At 44.6% G+C, this 25,336-nt stretch overlaps 1 protein-coding gene across 1 annotated transcript in view; it reads right to left on the reverse strand.

Moving 5' to 3' along the window:
• Window positions 1–25,336, reverse strand: part of MYO3A (myosin IIIA) — an 869,350-nt gene that overhangs the window by 791,472 nt on the left and 52,542 nt on the right. Inside the window, exon 3 of the mRNA XM_078662798.1 lies at window positions 13,313–13,417. Coding sequence (XP_078518924.1) covers window positions 13,313–13,417 — 105 coding nt within the window. The remainder of the gene's footprint in view (window positions 1–13,312; window positions 13,418–25,336) is intronic.

Genomic DNA, 25,336 nt, shown 5'->3' on the forward strand with positions numbered 1-25,336 from the left:
AGTCACAGATTTTGAGAGAGTGCAGTGGATTGCACCACAGGGTCAATGTCCAGGTAAGGAGAAGGTGGAACGCTTAGCGCAGGAGGGTCAGGGGGATTCACTCATGCCTATCACATGTAGATAACGTGCCTTCGGTGGCGGCTCTACTGCTATGTTGGAAGAGCATTGTACCACCACCTCAAGCAGTGCAGAAGAGGAACAATCATCACATGATGAAAACGAAATCAATCAATCACTCAGGGTAATTGTAAGTGTGCCACTCACCCATAAGGGTCTCAAGGCACTGAGGGGTGGGGGGCCGCAGATCTGTTGGCAAAAGAGACAGATCTTGAGGGTCTACCTGAAGGGGTTCCGGGAGGTGGCACCTCTGATGTCTGCTGGTAGCTCGTTCCAGGTATTGGATGCAATGTGGGAGAAGGATCCTCCCCCATGCTCTGTAGATGCGCTGGGTTTTGGACAGTGCTAGGTTGGAAGATCGGATGTCTCATTTGTGTACGTGGAAGTTTATTCTGTTGTTGAGGCATTTGGATACGTTGTTGTGTAGGCATTTGTAGCCGTGAGTGATGATTTTGAAGGTGACTCTTTTCACCATGGTGAGACAGTGGAGTCTACACAGGTGTAGGCGGATGTGTTAGCACTGGGGGAAGACGAGGACAAGTCTTGCAGCAGTGTACTGTAATGGCAGCATAGAGGGTGTTTCCATAGTCCAGTCTGCTGGTGATGAGTTGATGGGTGACTGTCTTCCTTGACTCTGGGGGTATCTATTTGAATGTCTTGTGGAGGATGTGGAGGGTGTTGAAGCAGCTGGAGGTGACGGCATAGACCTGTCTGTTCATGGTGAGGGATGGGTGGAGTACGATGCCGAGGTTTCTGGCGTGGTCCGAGGGGGTAGGTGGGCCTCTGAGGGCGAAGGCTACCAGGTGTTGTCCCATGCTGAAGGTGTGGTTCCAAGGACAAGGACTTCGGCCTTCTTGGCATTGAACTTCAGGCAGCTGTTGGTTATCCAGACTGCAACATCCTGCATTCCTTTCTGGAAGTTGAGTCTGGCAGTGGTGGGGTGTTTGGTGAGGGAGAGGATGAGCTGGGTGCCATCATCGTAGGATATGATGTTGAGGCTGTGTTGTCAGACGATGGCTTCGAGGGTGCCATGTAAATGTTGAAGAGGGTCGGGCTCAGAGATGAACACTCTGGGAGTCAGCAGGTGATTTACGTGGGATCGGAGAGGAAGGTTGGCAGTCTGATCCTTTGGCTTCTTCCAGGGAGGAATGATCAGATACAGTTGAGGGCTGTTCCTTGTATGCCGGCGTCATGTAGTCTGGCGACTAGTGTATGGTGAGAGACGGTGTCGAAAGCCGCTGATAGGTTGAGTAGGATAAGGGCTGCAGAGTGGCCTTGGTCTAGGTGTGTGCGGATGTCATCTGTGGTGGTGAGTCAGACAGCCTCATTGCTGTGGTTGGTTCGCAATCCGGATTGGTATGGGTCAAGGAAAGCGTTTTCATCAATGGATCGTGTCAGTTCCTTGTTGACTATTTACTCTGCAACTTTGGCCACAAAGGAGAGGAACTAGATGGGATGGTAGTTTTTGAGGTCATTGGGGTAAGCTGTGGTCTTTTTGAGAAGGGGCCAGACTTTTGCACGCTTTCAGTTGTCTGAGTATGTGCCTGTTCTGAAGGTGGTGTTGATGGTGCATTGCAGTTCATGTGTGATGTCAGCCACGGCTCTGTGGTAGATGTGGGAGGGCATGGGTTGGTGGGGGCCCATGAGTGGATGCCCTTCATGGTTGAGGCTGTGTCTTCAGCTGTGACTGGCGTCCAGGTGGAGATGGTGGCCGGCTGGTGTGCCCGGTGCGCGGGGTGTCTGTAGACGAGGGCTCCACAGAGTGTGGAGTTGTGGCTGGTCTGGATCTGGAAGTGCAGGTGTTCCACTGAGGGTAACGTTTTGCTGGAGGTGGTAAGGGGGGTGCTCTTGAGGGCAATGGCTAGGCACTCTCCCGGGTAGTTGGTGCTGTCCTTCCACTGGATCTTGTACCCGTCGGGATGGCGATGTTGATGTCAGGGGCGGAGTAGACATTGGTCCATGTCTCCATGAAGAAGGCGATGTCGGGCGCGACAGAGTCAAGTAGGTTCCCGATTTCCACGGCATGTTTCTGCCCGGAGTGCCAATTGAGGAGATTGCATCCTAGGGTGTCGCCGGTGCTGGTGTTTGCTGTGTTGGAGTCCGGGGTAGTGGTTAAGGTCTGGTGGCAGTGGAGGCAGGAGAACAGGCCATGGGTCGTGTTTGCCAAGGCCTGTTGTCAGTCTCTGACTTTCCCCAGGGTTGAGTGTGTGGAGGGTGGTTGTGCTGTAGCAGTGGGTGGAAGGATAGAAGTGAAACTAGAAAGCATCTAGTTTCATCCCTTTGAGGCACACATATTTGTTGTCTTTCACATTAGAAAAAAGACTTCACTCCGTTCGTTGTTTGTTGCATATATAACTTTTTACTGAGTTAAGTTTTTCTTTTCTGTATATCAACTTCGTTGTGTTTTCATAATTATATACATTTCAGGCAATGTCATTACGTGATATCCAATGCATTTTGGGCATTATGTTCATGCCCTTCATCAGGGAATCGACACTGTAAGCATAATATGGTAATAATTATAATGTTGTTTAAGGTGGTTCTAAAGCATAATTACTATTAAACATTTCATTTATTGATAATTATACAATATGAAAACGTGGAGAGTACAGTGATGTTGGGTGAGGATCTGCATATGTGTCTAGCGGGGTTTCAAAAGCAAAGTGAACAAACGTGATGGGGTAAAACAAAATGACATGTTACTCACAAGCCTTTCCTCATAGGATTCGATTACATCTGTAAGGCAACATGAAAGGCTGGGTTAGCGGTGTACTGGGGGCATGTCGAAAAAGGCGTTCTGGGAGCATTCAGCCTGTCGGCTGATGTGGACTAACCTGATGTACTGGTTTGGCGTATTCACGTCCGTATTCAAGTTCGTGAGAATGTCTTCTGAAGCGGCAGCACGGACGGACTCCGGCTGCGTTTTAGTATAGTGAAAAGTTCCGGTCATGTGACAATGAACATGGTAAAAAGACTATCGGGAACTTGGGTTCGTGTGAGGAGATAAGAGTAGAGATAATCAAAGTCGGGATTGGGGATACGTGCATTCAGGAATAGCGGGTAGCTGAGGGGATAAGTGGAAAGGCTTTAAAAAAAAAATTTAAAGTGCAAAAAAGCTATGGCTGGGGTGGCGAAAAATCACAGGTGGGATTAGAACCCTCGCGTTGCCGTGTGTGCTAGAAGAATGCTCTATGGATGGAGCTATCGTGGAGATGGGTTGAACAGTGGGTGAATGTGTGCTTGGTAGTGTCTAATGGTAGATAGGTCTCACACAGTATTAACAAGTTTCAGTCATCGGAGCAATATTTACAGATAACATGACAGTTCAATTCTTTCATTTAAACCTGTCAGCTTTTGGGTAGAGAGTTTTTGAATCCAAAAGTTCTCTCTTTTGAGAAGGTGTTTGGTGTTATCTCTCCCCTCGATTTTCTGGACAGTCTCCAGTATGACAAATTTAATTTGAGAAATGTTGTGATGAGCTTCTACAAAGTGCGCTGACAAGGCTGACTTGGTGTTCTTCAATCGTATATTGGATTTGTGCTCCGTTAGACGCACTTTTATTCGGCGTTCTGTTTTGCCAACGTACATTTTTCCACATGGGCATCCTATTCCATAGATCAGGTTGCTGGTGTCGCATGTTGCGTTTACCTTGAGTTTGATGGCATGGCCTTGCATAGGGTGGTTAATCGTGTTTCCTCTGATTATGCTATTGCAGTTGCCACAGTTGAGACAAGGTTTGGTTCCTGAATATGTTATAATTTCTGAAGGTCTGTTTTGTAAGATTACAAAAGGAAGGAAAAACGATTAACCACCCTATGCAAGGCCATGCCATCAAACTCAAGGTAAACGCAACATGCGACACCAGCAACCTGATCTATGGAATAAGATGCCCATGTGGAAAAATGTACGTTGGCAAAACAGAACGCCGAATAAAAGTGCGTCTAACAGAGCACAAATCCAATATACGATTGAAGAACACCAAGTCAGCCTTGTCAGCGCACTTTGTAGAAGCTCATCACAACATTTCTCAAATTAAATTTGTCATACTGGAGACTGTCCAGAAAATCGAGGGGAGAGATAACACCAAACACCTCCTCAAAAGAGAGAACTTTTGGATTCAAAAACTCTCTACCCAAAAGCCGACAGGTTTAAATGAAAGAATTGAACTGTCATGTTATCTGTAAATATTGCTCCGATGACTGAAACTTGTTAATACTGTGTGAGACCTATCTACCATTAGACACTACCAAGCACACATTCACCCACTGTTCAACCCATCTCCACGATAGCTCCATCCATAGAGCATTCTTCTAGCACACACGGCAACGCAAGGGTTCTAATCCCACCCATGATTTTTCGCCATAGCTTTTTTGCACTTTAAAATTTTTTTTTAAAGGCTTTCCACTTATCCCCTCAGCTACCCGCTATTCCTGTATACACGTATCCCCAATCCCGACTTTGATTATCTCTACTCTTATCTCCTCACACGAACCCATGTTCCCGATAGTCTTTTTACCATGTTCATTGTCACATGACCGCAACTTTTCACTATACTAAAACGCAGCCGGAGTCCGTCCGTGCTGCCGCTTCAGAAGACATTCTCACGAACTTGAATACGGACGTGAATACGCCAAACCAGTACATCAGGTTAGTCCACATCAGCCGACAGGCTGAATGCTCCCAGAACGCCTTTTTCGACATGCCCCCAGTACACCGCTAACCCAGCCTTTCATGTTGCCTTACAGATGTAATCGAATCCTATGAGGAAAGGCTTGTGAGTAACATGTCATTTTGTTTTACCCCATCACGTTTGTTCACTTTGCTTTTGAAACCCCGCTAGACACATATGCAGATCCTCACCCAACATCACTGTACTCTCCACGTTTTCATATTGTATAATTATCAATAAATGAAATGTTTAATAGTAATTATGCTTTAGAACCACCTTAAACAACATTATAATTATTACCATATTATGCTTACAGTGTCGATTCCCTGATGAAGGGCATGAACATAATGCCCAAAATGCATTGGATATCACGTAATGACATTGCCTGAAATGTATATAATTATGAAAACACAACGAAGTTGATATACAGAAAAGAAAAACTTAACTCAGTAAAAAGTTATATATGCAACAAACAACGAACGGAGTGAAGTCTTTTTTCTAATGTGAAAGACAACAAATATGTGTGCCTCAAAGGGATGAAACTAGATGCTTTCTAGTTTCACTTCTATCCTTTAATTCAAGACGCCGTCGGACCCTCGTCGTCACCTTTAGGAGCACCATAAAAATCAATTAACCTTGCTCATAAATACTGAAACAATAAATAACTGCTGTGCATCTATCCGGTATTTAACTAATGTAGCAGTGGGTGGCCCATGATCCAGGCTTCCTGGCGCTGGTCATGGTTGCTTCACAGACGGGTTTGTCTTAGGCGTGCCTTCTGCGCACCGCGGCGCACGTCTGCTGCGCAATTGTGCAGCGTCTGCCATTAAGTTGGAGAGGGTGGAGGAACGATCAGCTGGGAGGCAGGAATGTGTGAGGACAGGGGTGCGGGCAGAAGCAGTGGAAAGCGGGAAGTGCGGGCTAAGAAAAACCAAAAAAACTGTTAAAAAAGGGAAAAACCAGGGATAATGAACTGATGTGATCATGCTATGTGTCCTCAGGGGGTGGGCGGCTGGGTAGGACTGCTCCAAACACAGAGCATAGAATGTGCAGATTGGTATGCACACTCAAGTGCACAATGACTGTTTGGTCAGCCCACTCAGGCTGCCCAATGCAGACATGTGCACTTCTCTGTTCGCAATGCAGGCTGCATTACAGCCTGCATGGAGAACGTGCTCACCCCTCTGGCCCCTGGCTGAATGACTTGTCCCATTGCCAATTAACAATCCCACTGCCGCATCACAGCATTTTGATTGACTCAAGGGAGGGATCCTGGCTGCCTACTTCCTTTTCCTGGAAGCAGATGCAGGAGAGCAGGAGCTACTAAGAGACGGGACATGGCTTAGAGGTAGGACTTTACTCAATATATTTTTAACAACACACGCTCACATACACGTCCCCGCGTCCACGCACCATCCAGTGTTCTTTACGGGTTTACTACCTCACTACTGTCCAGACAACCCCCATGTACTTCTCAATGGTGGCCACTGAGCACCCATGCACAGCAGGCATACCACTTGTGTGCCAAAGGAACATATGTAGATGCGATGCATGCCCTAACATTGCATACAATTCTGATACATACTAATACTAGTCACATTGCACCAGTAGAGTAGGTGTTGCATAGCGGAGATATGAAGATCACTGTTCCCATTACAGTGAGTGCAAACTAAAAATAACCTTTGCACAACAAACTCAACCGTGAACCCTGGAATTCCTTTCTGAACCCCCAAAAGATCACATTTGAGACAAATGCACCCCCCACATTTTTCTTTATTTTGGCACAAAACACACCCAAGATTTAGAAATTTGACCCCAAAAAACACAAAAATTGCAAAACTTAGCCCCCAAAACACTCCATTTTTCATATTTTACCCCCCAAAAAAACCCAATTTTTTATATTTTAAACCATGAAATTATCCAATTTTCATTGTTTACATCCAAAACCCATACACACCTGAAAAAGCTTAAATTACCCCATTACTGACCTCACAATGCGTTGTACTTAAATGCGATGTAAGGGCACATGCATTGTCGGAGTTCTGTAGTAAATGATGTACTGCCTGCATTGTATTGGACGTCTCCCATGCCAAAGGCAAACCATAGGCTAGCCCGTCTGCGTCCGTCAGCCCCTGGACCGCACTCCGCACTAAGGAGCCTTCCTCTTGGACACTCCAACGCTACAATGCCAGCACCCTCCTCGCCATCAACCCTGGACCCCACCTCGCCTGCCAGGACCAACCTCTGCTCTGGACCGCACATCGTCCTTGCCATCACTGACGGATGCAGTATCACCCACAAGGAGCAGCCCGGCCTTCGAGGACAAAGCATTGCCATCACCTACAGAGGCATACTCTGACTGACCACGCACTCTAATGGCCCAATGGTGACCCTGGACCACCTCAACTCCCAGATCCAGACCAAGACCAAGCACATCCACTGTGGTACCCTCATGTGCAGGTGCCCCAGTCCTTGGCCCCTCATTGTCAAATACCACTGTTGACCTCATTGCATCCCAGGGTCTCTCATCCTCTGACGACATCCTACTCGGTTTTCTCACCTGGACAACCCCAGTGAGCAGAACACTACCGCCTTCTGGGGAAGGTCCCCAACATCTGATGCAAGCTGCAACTCACCTCAACAGGCCACTTAGCAGGACATACGGTCAAGCATGTCACCTCCGCCAGTGGGAGCTTTGACTTCAGCCTCAACAACGGACTCTCCTAGACCGACCATCATTAGTAACATCACGTCTTCACCTTGCCCACCGGATGCCACCGCAATCATCGCACCCCGTCTCAGCTGGATCAAAGTCATCGAAGAACATCTTGCCAACTCACTCTGTACAAACGCTCCACCAGTGCTTCCAAACGATGCCAACGCAGTACACAACCACCACCGATGGATCTCCAACAGCGCCAATATTCGGGAACCACTTATGGACAGCACTGCGTCAGTACCTTCCGCCTGCCTGATGGCAGGCATGAGGGTGAGGCAGTGCCACAGGGATGGGCTGGCCCCATGCATTGCTGGAGTTGCATCGTGGTTGTGACACAACTGCAGCAATGCATGACTTTAGCGCAGGCAGATACATCAGGATTCCTGACATATCAGTCAATACTTGCGTCATGCAGCGCTGTCCAGTAATTACAGCGTATCCTTGCTGTTGCACGAAGGGCGTAGTGAGAAGTGTTGCAACACTGTCTTGTAACAGTGCAGAACCACTTTTCATGGCAGTGGCACAGGAATGCACACTATCTTATTTATTGGGTGCATTCCTGCACTGTAGTTTTGTCGCAAGAAAGCGCTGTAACATTGCTTGCAGCGCTGTCCAGCACAAAAACCTGCAGAGATATGGGCCCAAGTTTTATCACCATTTTTAATACCAGCTATTTTCTGGTCTTAAGTAATTGGCTCTAACTGCAGTTAGAGCCAGTTTTTAAGCTCTTCAGTATTTCAAGGAGCCCCTTGGTAATATGGTGTAGTGATGCTTTTGTGCATTTTTGCACAGGAACGCCTACTATGAATGTCATTAGCGATAAATATCTCTGACATGCTTGGCGTTAAAATAAATGGGCCGTTATCGCTCCAAAAATAGGGCTAAGGCCCGTTCGCTGCAGCTTGCTAATACTGTGATAATGATATCACTGTGTTAGCGGCAGAAAAGTGCAGATAACACGGCGATAATGGGCTTGATAATATGCCCCTTTGTTTTTGACAGGTATGTGGTCACTGTGTCTATGTTGTGGGTACACCAATCAGTGAGCCGTGGGTTAGTGAGTAAAGAGAAGCATACAACCCCAAAAAGTGGTGACAATCCTTCTCTTACTCCTAGGTCAGGGTAGGGGAAAAGACAATTCCTTCCACTGGCCCATATTGTTCTTTGGAAGACAGACGGTTGGGGATTGACTCACTCCCCTCTTCCTCACATCACCGGTCACCAAGAGCATGGTGACGTCGGACCTCTCAAACTGGGGCTTGAGGTGGTTCACATGTAAGACCCTTAAAGGGTTTCTAATGGTATTGAAGTCCACCATTCCAATACATAGGGCAGGTCCATTAAGGCACAGGGCCCTTGAGGCTTCATCACCCACAACTTTTGTCCAAGCTTATACTTTACCAGAGTTGCCTTCTCGTCGTACCAGTGTTTAATAACCTCCTGGCTGGCCTCCAGGTTCTCAGTGGCCTCTTTTCAGAAACACTTCATGAGAGTCCTACATGTAGTTTAATACATCCTGAGTGGGTTTCTTTTGGAAATGTGCTCCCACCCCCCCTTCACAAGACAGAAAGATCCACGCACAGGGTGGCCAATGGACTGAGCCCCCCAACCTTCTGAGGCACTTCCCAGCATCCAAAGAGGGCATAGCATGAGGCTGCCCCACTAACACCTCATGAGTTCAGGTAGGCCCATAATCATTCCCTTCAGACATTATTTGATTCTTTCAACAAGTCCATTGATCATGGGTGGTGTGATGTGGAGAACTAACAGACTACTTCACACTCCTCCCACATTGACTTCCTGTAGGCAGACATGAAGTTGGTGCTCTGTAAGACAATTTTCTTGATGAAATTCACGTTAGTAAATATCCCCATTAGTGCCCTAGCCATTAAGGGCACAGTCATCTTCCTCATAGGAACAGCCACAGCGTACCATGTGGCATTCTCCATCAAGACCAGGGTGAATTGAATCCATTGTCTAGGGCAGCCCTAGAATCTGGCGGCCTAATAATGTCTATGACCAGAGTCTCAAAGAGTGTTCACACTACGGGAAACAACAGCAGGGGGTTCTTGTGCTGTGCCCCTGACCTCCCAGTGGCCTGGCAGGTTACATTACAAAGGAATTGTAGAAGGCATCAGACTGCATTCTCAAGAAGGGAAATAAAAGTGGGTGACGAGTCAGTCAAATGTTCTGGCTTGCCACAGGTGTCCTGCCAGGGAGATGTCATGGGTCAACTCTAGTAGGGAGGCTCTGTAGCACTGGGAGACCACCAACACACAGGCTATTCTGGACTCAGGGACCTTAGGCTTGCTATATAGGAGACCATTCTTCCAATAGATGAGGTTATTACCAGAGGTGTTGAGGGCTGCCTGGCCTCGGCATGCTTCTGTAGGCCCTCAAGATTAGGGCACTCCCTCTGGGCTTTGCAGGACTGTGTTTGGGATGGTCCCCTTCAGTTTGCCACCCAACCAACTCAAGTAGGTGATTCTCCTCAGTTACCTTCCTCTGGATGCTGGGGCTGAGTCAAGCGTCCACTTCATTGGCAAGCTCTCTGGGTACAGTGAGTTTGATATCTACTAGGTGTTAATGCAGCACTGAAAACCAATTACTGAACAGGTGATACTTCAAAAAAAAGATTGTAATTGTAATTACTCACTTTACTGGACTTCACCAAACTACCCAGTGCCTTACTGGAGTACTCGGTGAAATGCAAACAAGACTGGTGAGACAGCATCTGACAATTTCTAACGTTAACCTGTACTTTTCTAGGATAATAACATATTTTACAAACAAGGCTTCTTTCATCTGGTAATACCTCATCCAGTCCTCCTTTTCCAGGGCCAGTAGGGTATGCCTCTATGAATTTGGCATAAGCTTGTACAGAGTAGCACCCCAATCCTCTTCATGGACTCTGTGCATTTCTAGGGTCACCTCAAAGGCCTCAAACCATTTACCAATGCCTTCTCCTCACCACATAGCTAGGCACCAAGTCTTTTGGAATGTGACCCTTCAACCTCCTTTAGGTTCTTATGTATCATTGCCACCTTTCTCACTGGACTCTGTGACCCTCCTGGCCTTTATGTCCAGTTTGGTGTGACTCACTTTATCTGCCAGCAAGGCCTTGTTCACCTGCGAGGCCCACCTTTTATCCTCCAGGGGCCTGCCAGCTGCTGTCTCCTCAATGGCCAGTCATTTTTCCTCCATGGCTGCCTCTGCCTATTTCTCCTTAGTAGCCCGTTTTAATTTGGTTAACTGCAGTTGTGGCTCTCTCTAAGCCCATATGTCCACATACTCAGGTGTCACATTGTGAGAGGACAAGTTTCTCTCCACTCTGGATTCTGCAGGGAAATTAATGCTTGTGGGCTCTCATCTAGCTCAGGGTCCATGTCCAGGTTAATGTCTCTTTACTTCTCCATGTCATCCTACCTTCTACATCATCATCGTATTTGTTCTCATGTGATGTAGACTGCAGCAGGCGGACCTCCTCCCAGGCTCTGAGGGCTATGGGTACTTCAGTTTCTTAGAGACTTTGTCTCGCTTCAGCCCCCTCGCTTTGCACACTTGTTTAGATTTGCCACATTGTAGCCTTCAATTTTGCTGAGGTCTACTTCTATTTTTGCAAAACAATATCACAGGCACAAAGTATGAGTCAGGGAATTTGGAAAACAAACATTTTACCATTTAAAAAGAGATTTTTTTAAACAAAATTTGGTTTTGCAGGCAGAATATAACAAGAGATTGTTGGTGGCTTTACAAAACTCATGGAGTAATACTGCACACACACCAATAAAGGATCCCACTATTGAACAACAATGCAATAAATTGGGTTTCTAATTGAGAGGGGTGAGACCTCATTCAAATAATAAACATAGTCCTTGTTGGGGTGAACCACAAAAGTCACTAGATATACTCGTTCTTAACCCTCTGGTATCTTGGCACACAAGTAGCTAGACTTAACTTAGGAACAACGTGTAAAGTATGTATGCAGCACTTAAACAGTAATAAAGTGAACATCCTGCACAATAAAAATCCCAAGCCAAGTTACTAAAATTGAGTAAATATCAATAAATAAATAAATAAATAATGTCAATAAATAATTTGACATGAAAACATGGAAACTCCAACATATAGAACTAGAGTTATTACTTCATTTTTTTATTTTTATGTAAAAAAAATGTCAAGAAGCACCTAGTGCAAATCATGGTTTTCTGGAAGCACTGGACTGGGTGAAAGTCAAAAGTTCAGGCTTACCACAATGGTGTGCAGGTCAGATACAAGGACCAGTTTCATCACGGTAATAAGTTTACCTTCTTAGTTCAGTTTTTATGCGAGAAGCACTTTTCAATTGGGTGGTTGTTGGTTGGCCTGAAAGCTTGTTTCTAAGAGGTGCATGTCTAAGGCCTCAGTCAGAGCTTCCTGTTAGCCAGTGTGGTCATTGGTGGCATGAAGAGCTGGTTGACGACTGGAACTCCATGTTGGCAGGAAAGAAAGGGCTTGGAAGAGCTATGGTTCCACTTGGTAAAGTCTGGGGTCTGTATCCGGGAAGATCATGTCAGAAGTTGGATGAAGGTCCAATGTGGGACTCACTGAAGTCCGTTCACAATCTTAAGGCCATCAGGAATGGTTCTTTTCAATACAAAGAGCTCAGAACCTCTGGTTTTTCACCTGGAGTCCACTTCTTGCAGTTTTGGAGGCTTCTTTTAAATGCGGTCACAAGCTCAGAACAACAAGAGATCAATCACTAACAACTCCTCTGGACTGAAATCAACGCAAGTGGTGTCAAATCCCCTTCTTGATTTTATTTGGAAGACTCACTATCTAATTTACAAATAAGTGAACTTTGGAATTTGCCAGTCACTTTGAAATATTTTAAACAAAATCTAAACATCAACATGTGGAAATTATCTTGCAGGAAGAACATACATTTTTCTGGCAAAACGGACACATGCTTGGATGATTCTTAATAATCATACTTTGTTACACAGTTAACTGTACTTTGACGTGGCACTCAACATTTACAAAACAAACATTCATGATGCATCGCTTTGGCAATCTGCTACTTGACTATACCCCATAATGTGTAAAGGCTGTGTAATAAAGCTGCAGTAACATTAATCTTATCTGCATCTATCCGGTCCTCATTCATGAGAGAAGAAATTAAAGACAACCCTGTAATATAATGAGCATGGCCATTTGTTGGATTTGTTGCACATGGATTTGTATGTTTAATCCTAAGGATACCATTTTGAATACACCATTTGTCAAGTTTAACAAGTAAAATGCAGTACTGGATTGGGAAGTACCATTATTAGGAGCAGGTTCACTACTTTGTGGTAATTACCTTGAAGTTGTTTTTTAATGTTTTAGACTACATTTTAATTATCCGGTAAGTTATAAAACAGCCTGCAATGACCTGCAAAGAGTTTAAGCTATTAAGAATGAATAAACAATTTTTAATTTTAATTATCGCAAAACTGTGAACTTTGGTTGTTCAGTATGTATCAGGTGTTTTTTTGGATAAAATTCTAAATATATACTGTTTTTATCAGAACAATACAATTGTTTTAATGTGTGCTAATATGCACTCTGTATGTAGTCTATTGTTCCAGTAGTTTTTATCTTACAGATGTAATCTGTGATGTTCAAATTTAGATTTCAGAATATTAGCATCGTTTCTCTATCAGCAGAACAAGTTTCTCAAACAAATTGAACGTATTCATGTATCTGCTTCATTTATTCTCTGCTATCTTCAACACAAACATTATAAATATTCTGCTGTTTATGTAGTTATTTTAAAATCATCTTACCATCAGAGCTTCATGTAAAATGTAGGAAATTATTCCTTCATTCATTCGTTCACCTCTCTTCAGAAGTCCTTTTGCTAGATCAGACACAGATCCTCCATTGCAAAGCTAAAGAAAGACAAGAAGATGAAAAACGAGGTAAATTTTAATGTGGGAATCATTGAAAAGATTTCTACCTAAACAGTGTGCAAACAATTGAAAATTCTTCAACCACCAAATGTCGACTCTGCAGGTTTCAAATACTCAATATTCATCTGGCCAATCACCCACCACGTGTCATATCTAGGAAATAGACAGTAACTACTTCAGTTCTTAGTACAATGTCTTCCTACTTTTAGCCAAAGTCCTATTGTGACTACTTTAATACTGCAGGCAAAATAAATTGCATAGTTCTACTTTCAAAGTAATCCTAGTCATACATCCTAAGGTCAGTGATGGCATTCCTTACTCCACAAAGCCCATGCCAGGCCATGTGACTGTGTGTTCAGATGTAGAGCGAGAGTGGCTGCATTTCATTCACAGGTGGCTTGAGCCAGAGAGCAACGCTAATGACACCTTGCAAACCCCCAAATACTGAAGGAGAGCCAGTCAATCTCAGAAGCATAATATAACAGATCTCTAACAAGATGATATTATAGAATTGTTCTGTGTGGGGATCAATCGCCTATGTAGACAAATATAAAATTAAATGTCGGAATTTGTAAAGCGCACAGCTACCTCCACCGGAGGTGTCCCGGCACTGTCCGTATACCGCTTAGGAACCCTTCCTGGCTTTCCTGGGAAATGTCCACTCCTGGGCACCCCCCAGGTGCAGCCAGGCATCCCAGCGCTTTTGGGGCCGTTGTGGAGACTAAGCAAGCTATTGCCCAGAGTTGCAGAGTGGGACCCATGATCAGAGCAGGCACTGAGGCGAGAATATCCAGTCAGGGGAATTAATGAGCCAGAGACCCGTTGAGGTGGGAATCGAACCCTGGTCCCTGGCCAGAGCTCTGCATCAAGGTCTGCCTGCTCTAACCATTGAGCCACACTTCTCCACTACAACAAGTAGCTGTAGCTTGTCCTGCACTTTCAATCACCTGCACACTCTCCAATTGTACATTCCTGTCATCTAATCTTGGATGAGTAGCAATCACTTGAACCTCAATGCCAACAGAAGAGCTAACTCTGGGCCAGAACAACCACTGGAACCATGCTTTTTGATCCAGCAGGGTGGGAACTTGTCCTTTCCCTTTCTCCAAGATCAAAACACTTGGTTTCATTAGGATAAGGAGCTACTTTGTTTTCATCATATAAAACCATAAACTGATCATACCTCTATTCTTCATACTTGCAGACCCTGGTGCTGGGATCTGGGATCCTTCTCCAGGTGAGTCTGTGGTAACATCTATTAAATGGGGTCATAGCAGGGCTGATTAGGAAGTTGAAACAGGTCCAGAATATGATGGTCAAGATATTTATATAAGTTGTTGTAAGATCCTGAGATACTTTATTATTTGTACATGGCATCATCTTTCATAGGGCTCTATCTTCCTACTCTTCCTTACTATTACATATGTTTGGCATATGTTAGACTTCCAAGATCTCATTCACGTTCAAGCTTCCCAGATTCATGTATGAGTAGCTCAACCAGTCTAAGTTTTCCTTTTTTCATTCTGGTACTAGTAGTCCAAATTTTTAAAATGGGACCAATTGTATTACAGGTCCTAGAATGTAAAGAAATAAAAAACCTAAACAAAGCAAGCTACTTACTTGTGAAACATAAGTACCGGAGGCAGCTGGTGAACTTTTCAGGTGATGGGACGTAATACCTTCCTCGAATTGACTGGAGTGAACATGTGAAGCAAGAAAACCCAATCTCCTTAAGAGGGGTGAAACAAAGGAATGCTGACCAGTATGTCTACTACTGTGTATGCATTTCCAAATGGAAGGGAATTATAAAGAAAGGCAGACATTTCTGCTTAGCCATAGATGGACATCTCACAGGCCACGTGCAATTATGCAACCAATAGTGAGAATATAAAGAGGCCTGAAAGTAACAGAACTGTCAAAATACTTACATTTCTTCACATAGGATGACTAGGTAAAATAATAGGCAGCATGCCTATAAGCTCCATGGCTTTCTGAATGAGAGAAATAGCTAAATAGCTGCACCTAACTACTTTACACAAAGCAGAGGCAGTCACAATCAGAAGCATATAAATACATCCAACACTCTGACCCTGGCCCCTTGTGTTGTACATTGATCTGTCTAAATCAGAAATATCCAGACCACCCACTCAAAACAAATGAGACCTTCACTGAAGAGGAGACAAGCATCGTGGTCAGTTTTGTAGCAGGCCTATAAGGCAAACAATGTGGTCTGTCTCAACACTCTCTCAGTGGAAGGGCCTGGGACGCTCTAAAAGTGAAAAATTACTTCAACAACTCTAGAGAAGAGGGTGCCCTTTTACCTACATGATCAATGAAAGTGAGCAATCCAGGAATGATCAAGGATTCTAGACTTTCAAATACTCCCCGAATTATTAGAATTACAAGTGATTTCTACACCATGAGAAACCATTGATGCATCTACCCATGTCCATATTTCTCAGCAATATTATATGAAACTATCTCACATATCCTTTATCACTAAGACCTCGCTAATGGACCCTATGTAGCAGCCCATTTATTCCTTGTAAGAGGACTTGAAATGAAAATCTAGCAGTAATACAAGCCTAAACCTATGTCTGTATGGGTTGTATCTCAGAATATATTCCAAAGATATTGCCCTACAAAAGCATTGTGGCATAAATAGCAAGAACCAACATTTTGTTAAGGTAATTATTTATAGGTAGGACTAGGGCTGTTATTCTTAACTCTACATCTACGTACCATGAAGATGTATATGGGCATGGTACATATATTTTGGCAACAATATTTTTTTAGTATATTTATTCCATGTTATTTGTGTAGTACACCACCTATTTAACCATATCATACCATCACACCATCCTTCCCACACTTCACTTGCAATCCATAGCCGTAAACTCCTGCTTGAATGCAGTCTGTTTTTCACAGTGGCAATGCAGAGTGCCTTACACATGGCAGGGAGCCATCTTTCATTCTAGAAAGCTTCAAACACACTCACAGAGCAGGGAATTTCATCAGTAGACATGAATTGGTGGAACCTCCTTCCCATTCAGGAAGCACAGTACAGTTATGGAATTTGAAATTGAGAGCAATTTTGTGATCAACAATACGACCTACAAATCCTACTCATGGAAGTCAAACTGCAAAGCAACAGTCTTCCAAACAAGCCTACCTTACAATGTAGCAGGATGCTACACGTCTGACAGTGCCCCTCACTACCTTATCACAGATAAGAAAGCGCTACCTAAATGCAACTACAATGTAACACACCGTTGTGACATATATCACTGTGTAATTTACGTATGCTTTGTGCACATCACAAAACACCACCACATACATACATTCTATGTGTGTATGCATGCTGTATCTTTCTAAACTAAAGGAACATTAAACAAGCACATCTCACAGCTTTTTTTGTTTTACAACTTTTTTCTGTCCATCATTCAGACTTACACTCCCAAGAAATCAAGAAATGTAAAGAGTTTAGAGCAAGTTTGATTTCTAAAATACAAGTTGATAGACAAAGGGATCAAAACTTGTCCCATTGCCCTAACTTTCATCACCACCAATCAGAATGGTCTCTTCCTTTTTAGTATACATATTTTTGTGATGCCAGAAAGAAAACTGAAACAATTAGATTCTAGATTTTCGAATTGAATTGTGTTTGATTTCCCCCTTTATCCCCTAATTTCTCTTTGGGAGAAGGGCTTAATTTAAATGCTGTTATGCTGCTGGCCGTTCTTGTTGGGGCCTTCACATACGGATACTAAATGATACAATCATAAAGATGTGGTGTGTGTCTGTCAAGCGTCCAGGCAAAATGTCTAGCAGCCACTCTCCTGTAACGCGTTAAGTATTTCAGTACAAAGTTCGTCCATGATGCAGTGCACAAGTAGGGAAAATCTAAACCCTAACAATAACACACAGCAAAAGCTTCTATTAATTATTTGAACAACGAAAAATTCTCACAATTTAAAGTCATAAGTCAGACCAATTCGATTAGTTCCTTATTATTAAAATATATATTGTACTATAACTTTACATTCATAAATTATCGCAAAAATATTCTGAAATAATAAGAGGTCCCTTACAAGCGCGAACTCAACATTCCAGACATTAAAAACATAAATGCTCCAGTGTAGCACCACTTGGCCAGAATCCAACTGGCTTCAATCAACATGCATGTATAAATCAATTTCAGCTTGTTCTATTTGGAAAAACAATACATATATCATTCGATCCTCCAGATGCTCAAACAATCGAAGCACAGAAAATATATCGACAAAGAAGAGTTGGAAAAATCTAAATCGCCAGCCAATCCGAGCGCACTAAGCGCCTCATCATTGCACACTATTATTACAACCATTACTTGCACCCGATTACCCAGGTTCATAAATATTTAAAGGTACGAAGGAGTTTGCTTGCTCCTGCTTAGCTCACTGGTCAGATTATATCTGATGAGAACCCCATGGTTTTCTTTTGTGCCGGCATGTGGACATTGAACCGTGCGTTCTTCAGTATTTGCAGTCTCAGCCCGTGAGCTGTGAAACAAGGGATTAATAAAATGCATGCCACAAATAGAATAGAGATTAGCGGAGACAGCGTGACTGCACACTCTCCTCCAGGCAATGGAAAAAATTGAACAAAAGGTTAAAGCTGCTCTGAATTTTCCACAGCTAAAAAAAGTAAACCAATGTACCTTTTAGTTCTATTTGAAATGGGTCCTAACAGAATTGATTAGAGTTGACAGTAAATCATGTATGGGCTTCTAAGTGATAGAGAGTTTAGGGTTTTCTAAATCCTATATTCATGATGCACAGAGATTCAATAAAGGGGATATCCAGAAAGAAGAGCGTTTTCACAAATTTGTCAAATCAATCGGATTTTGCAGAAAACGTGCCCGGGTAGAAACACCTTTTTACCCTATGCCAGGGTTCTCCATTGTCAGTCTTGGAGGGCCGGATCCATGTCAGATTTTTTGCTAATCCATTTTTAGATGAACGTTTTCTTAAAAATTTGCCATGGATCCACCTTCCAAGACCAACATAGGAGAACCCTTCCCTATGCCAATCTGCCTCAGCACACAGCTGCTGTGCGTTTTTGAAAGGACACGGATGACCGTTTTATTTAATAATCACATTTTATTGATTTTCAGTGCGAGCCACGACAGAAAAACCAAACCACAGTCCATCAAGTTAGCACATCAGTATAAAGTACACATTTGACTTTCAATCAGTCCCCACTTCTAGGCCGCGATGGGGCCACCATCTGCCTCAAATCTTATTGGGTTTCCGAGGGCAACCTTGGGCTTTGTAGAAGATTCTCTCCTGCTCAGCGCAGCAGTTCACCCCCTCTGCCATTCTGCCACTGAGGGGGCCATGAGGACCTTCACTCTCGGGCAATATCCCGCTTGGCCACCAGTGCCGTTACCCTGATAAAAGTGTACTCCGCTCTCTGCTCCCACGTCCTCCAGCAAGCCGAACAGCACCACCCCTAGAACTGATGGCGAGTTGGTGGCCCATTATTGCAGAGAGCTCCCTCCCGATCTCCTCCCAGAAATGCACCAAACTCTGGCAGGACCAAACTACTTAGAGAACACTTGACACATTTTGCTTGAGAGGACCTGCCGGCTCTGCAAAGCCACGAGGGGGGTCATATATATGATGTGCAAGTAATTAAGCTGGACTAGCCTGAGGCACATGGTAATTGCCAGTTCCTGAGGGGGCCAGTATGGCCTTGTGCCAGTCCAAATCCTCAAGCTCTCCCAACCTGGCCTTCCACTTCTGCAGCAGTCTAAGAAAATGGTCAAGGGTGTTAATGATGAGGGAGCAATAAATCAGAGAGATAGCCCTTTCTGCAACTTCCCCATCAACATTTTGCATCTAGGGGGCTAAACTCCAGGATCTGCAAATAAGGCATGTCTCAGGTGTAGGTACTTATGAAACTGGGTTTCGGAGAGTTGATAGTGCTCCTGCAACACCTAAAATGACTGTATGTAAGTGCTCGACCAAACATCGCCATGATCAGTGAAGCTGATCCTGTCCCATTGCACAAAACCTTCCATACCAGCTATGTCAAAGTCAAAGTCAAAGTACTTTATTCGGTTAAAATTAATAACCATAAAAGCATACAAAATACAAAACTCATTTACATTAAAATATTACCCAAAGTCAAAAATGTAGATCAGTTTTCCTTGCGCTCAAACAATACACAGTCAACACCTCAAAAAATAGTTACAAGTTAAAGGAAAAGTAATTAAAAACAAAAGTTGAGGTTCGTTACATTTTGGCAGAGCGATATTGTACATCATACAAAAGGAATATTAACTGTGCATTAATGAATACTGATTGGGGCAATATTCTTGTCCTATCGAATCACCATATCTAAGCCAGGGAGTAGGTTTTGGTGGTTATATGTGGGTATCTGCTGGTAGCTGATCGATACAGGGCCCCTCCTGTCCACCCAGTGGTTTTCCTCTACACCAGTGGTTCCCAAACTTTTGACTCCTGAGAACCCCCATTGAGTCACCACTGGAAGCCGGGGACCCCCAAGCAATTTGTATGAGTTAAATTTCAAACATTAAAACAGTAATTCGAAAAAAAAATACACACGTGTGCACACAAAACAAATACTCACAGTACTAAGGATTTTGGGGCGAGACGTACGACCATTTCTTTTAGCACCTCGCAATTGGCGACACATTGCGAGTGGCAAATTGCGAGTTGCTAAATGAAATGTACAACAGTGTGTTTAACACTGTTTGGGATTCCCAATGGGGTTGCAAATTGCGAGGTTCATTAATAATAATGAGCCTCTCGCAATTTGCGAGCCCATTGGGAATGCCAGCCCTCCCAGCGATGGTGGCCTGCTGTGCTCTGCAGGCCACCATGTCTCGTACTGCTTTTAAATAAAGCAGTTTAAAAAAAATGCAGCCTGTTTACGATGCATTAAAAAAAAAAAAGGAAAATGAAACGTTTTCGTTTCATTTTCTAAGGGCAGGCAGAGGTCCCTGGGACCACTGCCTGCCCGTAAAAAATAATTTTGCATGCATTTGCAAAGGGGAAGGGGTCCCCTGGGGACCCCTTCCCATTTGCGAATGCATTACCATCTACTTGAAGTAGGTGGTAATTGTGACCCTTTTGCGACCGCAAAACATTTGTACATGGTTTTGAGACTCGCTATTTGGAAGGGAATGCCCCTTCCAAATAGCAAGTTGCAAAACCTATTTAGAGAGTCGCAAACAAATTGCAACTCGCGAAATAGGCTATGTACATGGCCCAATAGGTTTTTGCATGCGCAAACGGGTTCGCAAACCCGTTCGCGCATATATAAACAGATCGTACATCTGGCCCTTAGTATTTTATATTGAAGTAATAGCCCCTCTGTCACATGTATTTCATCTGTTTTATAGCATCTCTCATACCATTGTAGGATGTCAGAGCACTTTACACCACACACATTTAGAGACTTTGAATCATACATGTAAATCAGTGTGTATATAAAATGTTTAAAGAGTGCTTGGTCTGGAAAAGCACAAACTCAGGATTCAGAACATAACACAGTGGCTAGCATTGACTTTAACATTAAAAATGTATTTCCACCCAAATATATCTTTTTAGCAGCATCAGGATAATGAATAACTGGGACAAAATATAAGTTACTAACTGGTACCAGGCAGTTGCAAGCAGCTCTTTGATGACAGTTTATAGGTCCCTCTGCTAGATTACGATTGTCACTTATGAAGTGCACAGTAACAAAAGAATCTCTGTGACAAAAGTAGTAACCACGAACCTAGGCACATAAAATACTGCTTTTTAAGATGCATGTTACACATTCTTTGCAGTAGGCACATTAACCCACTGTGCTACATTAGTTAAATCAAAGCTGCCACTGAACAAAACTCTCCGCTCTCCAGCAGGTACATTAATCACTGGCATTCTCTTGACACTTTTATTGTTGCTGGAAAGCTGCTAATTATACAACAAACGTTTCTGTGCTTTTAAAACTGTTGCCTACGGACCCCCTGGGAATGTGTCACGGACCCCTGGGGGCCCACGGACCACAGTTTGGGAAACACTGCTCTACACTCCAACTTGTGGTTGGAAAATACGCAGTTCTGGGGTAGAAATCGCACAATTCCCGTGTTGCTATTGGCCCATCTCCTCTTTGTGGCTCCCAGCTACGGAGATATGGGACGACCTGGTTATCCCTAAAGTTAACAATTACCAGGTCTCCGGCTATGGTCTTGGGTCGGGAACCTATCCACCCCACCCTTCTCACATTTAGAGTTCTTCCATCGATATTAAATGGAAGAGGTCTGTTCTTCGTCAACCAAAACTGTACTTGTTTTTAAGGTCCTGGTGACCTTGAATTTTTCCGATAGTGAGCTCAGGCACTCCCGAGAGGACACACACTTGGGGGGCTGCCTCCGGTGGTAAGTTTATACATTTATTAATGGCAGCTAACCCCTCACAACTCATTTCTACTTTGTTCAGCCCTGCTCTGGGAGCAGAGCTAGGGGCCATAGTCGATTTTTTGGGTACCTCCTTGCTTTTAAAAACTAATGGTACGGGAACTAGTAGCTGGCTCTGAGCTATGTTGCTGTTTGCAATGGTGTCAAGCTTATTTGAAGCAGCTATGCTCTGGGATTGGTTCTTTGGGTTGGTATTTTCATCTATTTTCGAAAGCTTTTCACCAATTCTCTCTATCCTCTCAATGAGCGGGGATAGTAAGGTTTTAACCAATTCTTCTAGATGGACCAGTAAAATAGAAGGTAAGAGGGATACAGGGGTTTCCGGTGTTTGACGTGCTTTGGGTGACTCGAGGATGGTGGTGTCAATAACCGGAGGGGGGCTTGAGTTTATTTTTTGGTATTTCGCTGGTTTCCCCTTATGTTCCATACCTTTACGTTTTCTGCTCTGGGAAGAGACCTGGGGATGTGCTGTCGCTTGAATGGTAGATTTATCTATTAGTGCGACAGGAGTTTCCAGGGGACTTTTATTGGGTTGATACGATTTCCTAGGCTGGGGACTTCCAAAACCCGTAGGGGACGTAGGGGAACCGGTTTGTTCAATTCCCTGCTCTGTAGGAATGTACCTAGTATTGCAAATTGCATTAAGTTCCCTAAATAGTAAAGAGTTTGGTGAGTCTGTATGAATCGAAGGGGATCGTGCACAGCATGTGGTATCATTAGGAAGGCTGTGTTCTATTGTCTCAATGACCGATGTTACCCTTGTTATATACAAGTCCAGTGTCCCCTTGAGTGACCCTCCCTGAGAAGAAGATTGATTGGGGGGCCCTTTAGGGGTCATGGTGCAACTAGCTTGTGACCCAAAAGCACACTCCTATGTATGGGACCAGTGGGTATCCTGATCATCAATGGGGCTACTTAAAGATTTTTGTTTTCAGCCTCTAGATAAATTGCCTCTGGATAAGTATACCTTAGTTCATTACGTTAGTCCCAGAGGACCAGGATGGGTGTTCCGACCTGACCTCTTCTGGTCTCTGAGGGCCACAGAGGGCCCGCCCTTTGCCCGGGCTTAGCCCGACGTCCCGTGAGGGAGGACTGTCGGTAATTTTATGCGCCTCCTGGCGCTGTGGTGTGGTCACGTGGTTCCTGTGGGCTGCTTGGGATTGCAGTCCCGTATCCTGCACTCCACGCGGCGGCCGGCGCTTCCCCAGATGGAAATGGGAGCGGGCAGTGGGAGGCAGGCGGCGACCCCAGCAAGTGAAAGGGCAACTCTCCACCCGGGCTCCCCAACAGGCAAGTTCAAGAAACGCTCCGCGCTATGTGGTGCAGCAACATACCCCGCCAAAGAGGAGTCAACTGAAAGAGATGACATACCCAATCCAGAAACCAGAGCACCTCCCTCCAGCACAGCAATACCACCCATGGGCAATCAAGAAGAGAGACAGGGAATTGGAGCCCCATGGAATTTTTGATGTTAAGCATGGCCTGCGCCAATTGATGGGTCAGATCGTTCCATCTCCAATTTAACTAGTCATCAATCTACACCAACTATGAAGGCAGGAAGTAACCATACAGATCTGCATACCCATCCCACTGTCAAAGGTGGATTGCCGGCATTTAAAGGCAACATGGGGCAGCTATCTGTTCAGAGGAAAGTAGGGATCACTGAAGCAAGAGCCTTGAACCATTGTCGGTGAATGGAGTGAGGAAAATAAAAAAAATAAAAAAAAAATCTGGGCAGGAACATCACCAGATTGTGCAATGGTAGACAGCTCTACTCCTCAGGTCACATCATATACCAGTGACTAGTGGGGTCAAATTAAGGCTCCAGGCCAAGTATGGGAGGCGTGAGATGTAAATACGCAGATATTTCAAGGACAAGTGGCACAAAACAATTGTGGATCTCCAGGAACAAGAACTCGCATCACCAGTAAAGGGGACCACCAGGGATTTAGATTCATTCACCCGTTGGCCTCCCAGTATATCTGCATGATCTCCAGGGAGCGTGGTCCCAGAGGTGTGCAGGTTCACCTAGAACACCAAGATGTCTTTGCATATATTGCAATATGCTCACTGGACCTTCGTCCCAAGACTACCCCTAAATACGAGCGTCACAGCGAATAAGGTAAGCCACGGACACGGTCGCCAAGGCGAACATGAATGGAGACAGAGGACCGCCCAGCCAGGTACCTCTACAGATATTGAAGGAGGGGTGGAAGAACACCATTAACTTGAACCCGAGTGGTAGGGCAGGTGTACAGAAGACCAATATGAGTGCAGAAACGAGCCACCAGCCTGGCACAGCACAGAGAAAGGACGAAAATCAGTGCCGAGGGGCATTGAAGGCGATGGGCCTGAGAGAGGGCCACATGAATCCTCTGGATACAGTGCAGATTACCACGGGCTGACATGAAGCCACACTGATCTGGATGGACCAGGTATGGTAACGTATGACGAAGCCAGTTAGCCAGAGATTTGGCAAACAACTTGATTTCCAAATTGATAAGTGAAATTGGGCAGTAGGAAGAACAGCTATCTAGTGGTTGGCCAGATTTACGAAACCGACCCGGGGTGACCCCCACACCCAGGTCGGTCACCTAATTGTACATCACTAGCAGATATGGAAGTGGGGGACTTCGGAATCTCTGATAATATTAAGCTGGAAACCCATAGGGAACTGGAGTTTTCTCCAGGGACAAATCCAAAAGGGCCTCCTTGACCTCTTATTCCATAAGTGACTGATCAAAATCATTGGCCAATGACACAGGAATCGAGTGCAAGGGAATGTCCCCCTTAGGGCAGGTTTACTGGCTGACTCCACCATGCCCCTGTTCATTTTGAAATAGGAACAAATCTCCCCCTCAACAAAGCCGGAGCAATTTTGGTATATAAGGCAGTATACATTAATATACCACATGGGTCAAAATGCAATAGTGGGGGGCAATTTGGAGCAAGAGGGCGGGTTTGGTAGAGAGTCCCCTGGGTAGGGCTTTACTCTTCGAGAGCTACAGGATGTCCACCATGGGGAGCCAGTTCAAGTAAATGAATGAAAAGGTCTTGTGCACTGTGAGTGTAAGCTCAGTCGTGAGGGTGCCATGTTCGCCACGGATCACAAAGCCCAAGTGAATCCACACAAGCTGTTAGCTGCTGGGTGTGGGCTCATTGCCCCAGCCGCAGGAGCCTGGAGGTGTCCAACCCAGGGTCGTGACCTGTGTTGAAGTTACTCTCCACCACAGTGACACCTTTTGCCTGGAGTCAAGAGAAGGGCCCTAGTGGAGTGTAGAGTGCTCTGAAGCAGATGATGTGGAATGTACACCAACAGGAAATTATAATGCCTACCTCTATCCCACGTCGCCTCCTGAGGGTCCAAGTGGAACACAGACACCACCAATGGAAACCCTTACACAGCAAGATTCCCAACCCTGGAA

Source organism: Lissotriton helveticus, chromosome 10, assembly GCF_964261635.1.
Source record: "Lissotriton helveticus chromosome 10, aLisHel1.1, whole genome shotgun sequence".
NCBI classification, from domain to species: Eukaryota; Metazoa; Chordata; class Amphibia; order Caudata; family Salamandridae; genus Lissotriton; species Lissotriton helveticus.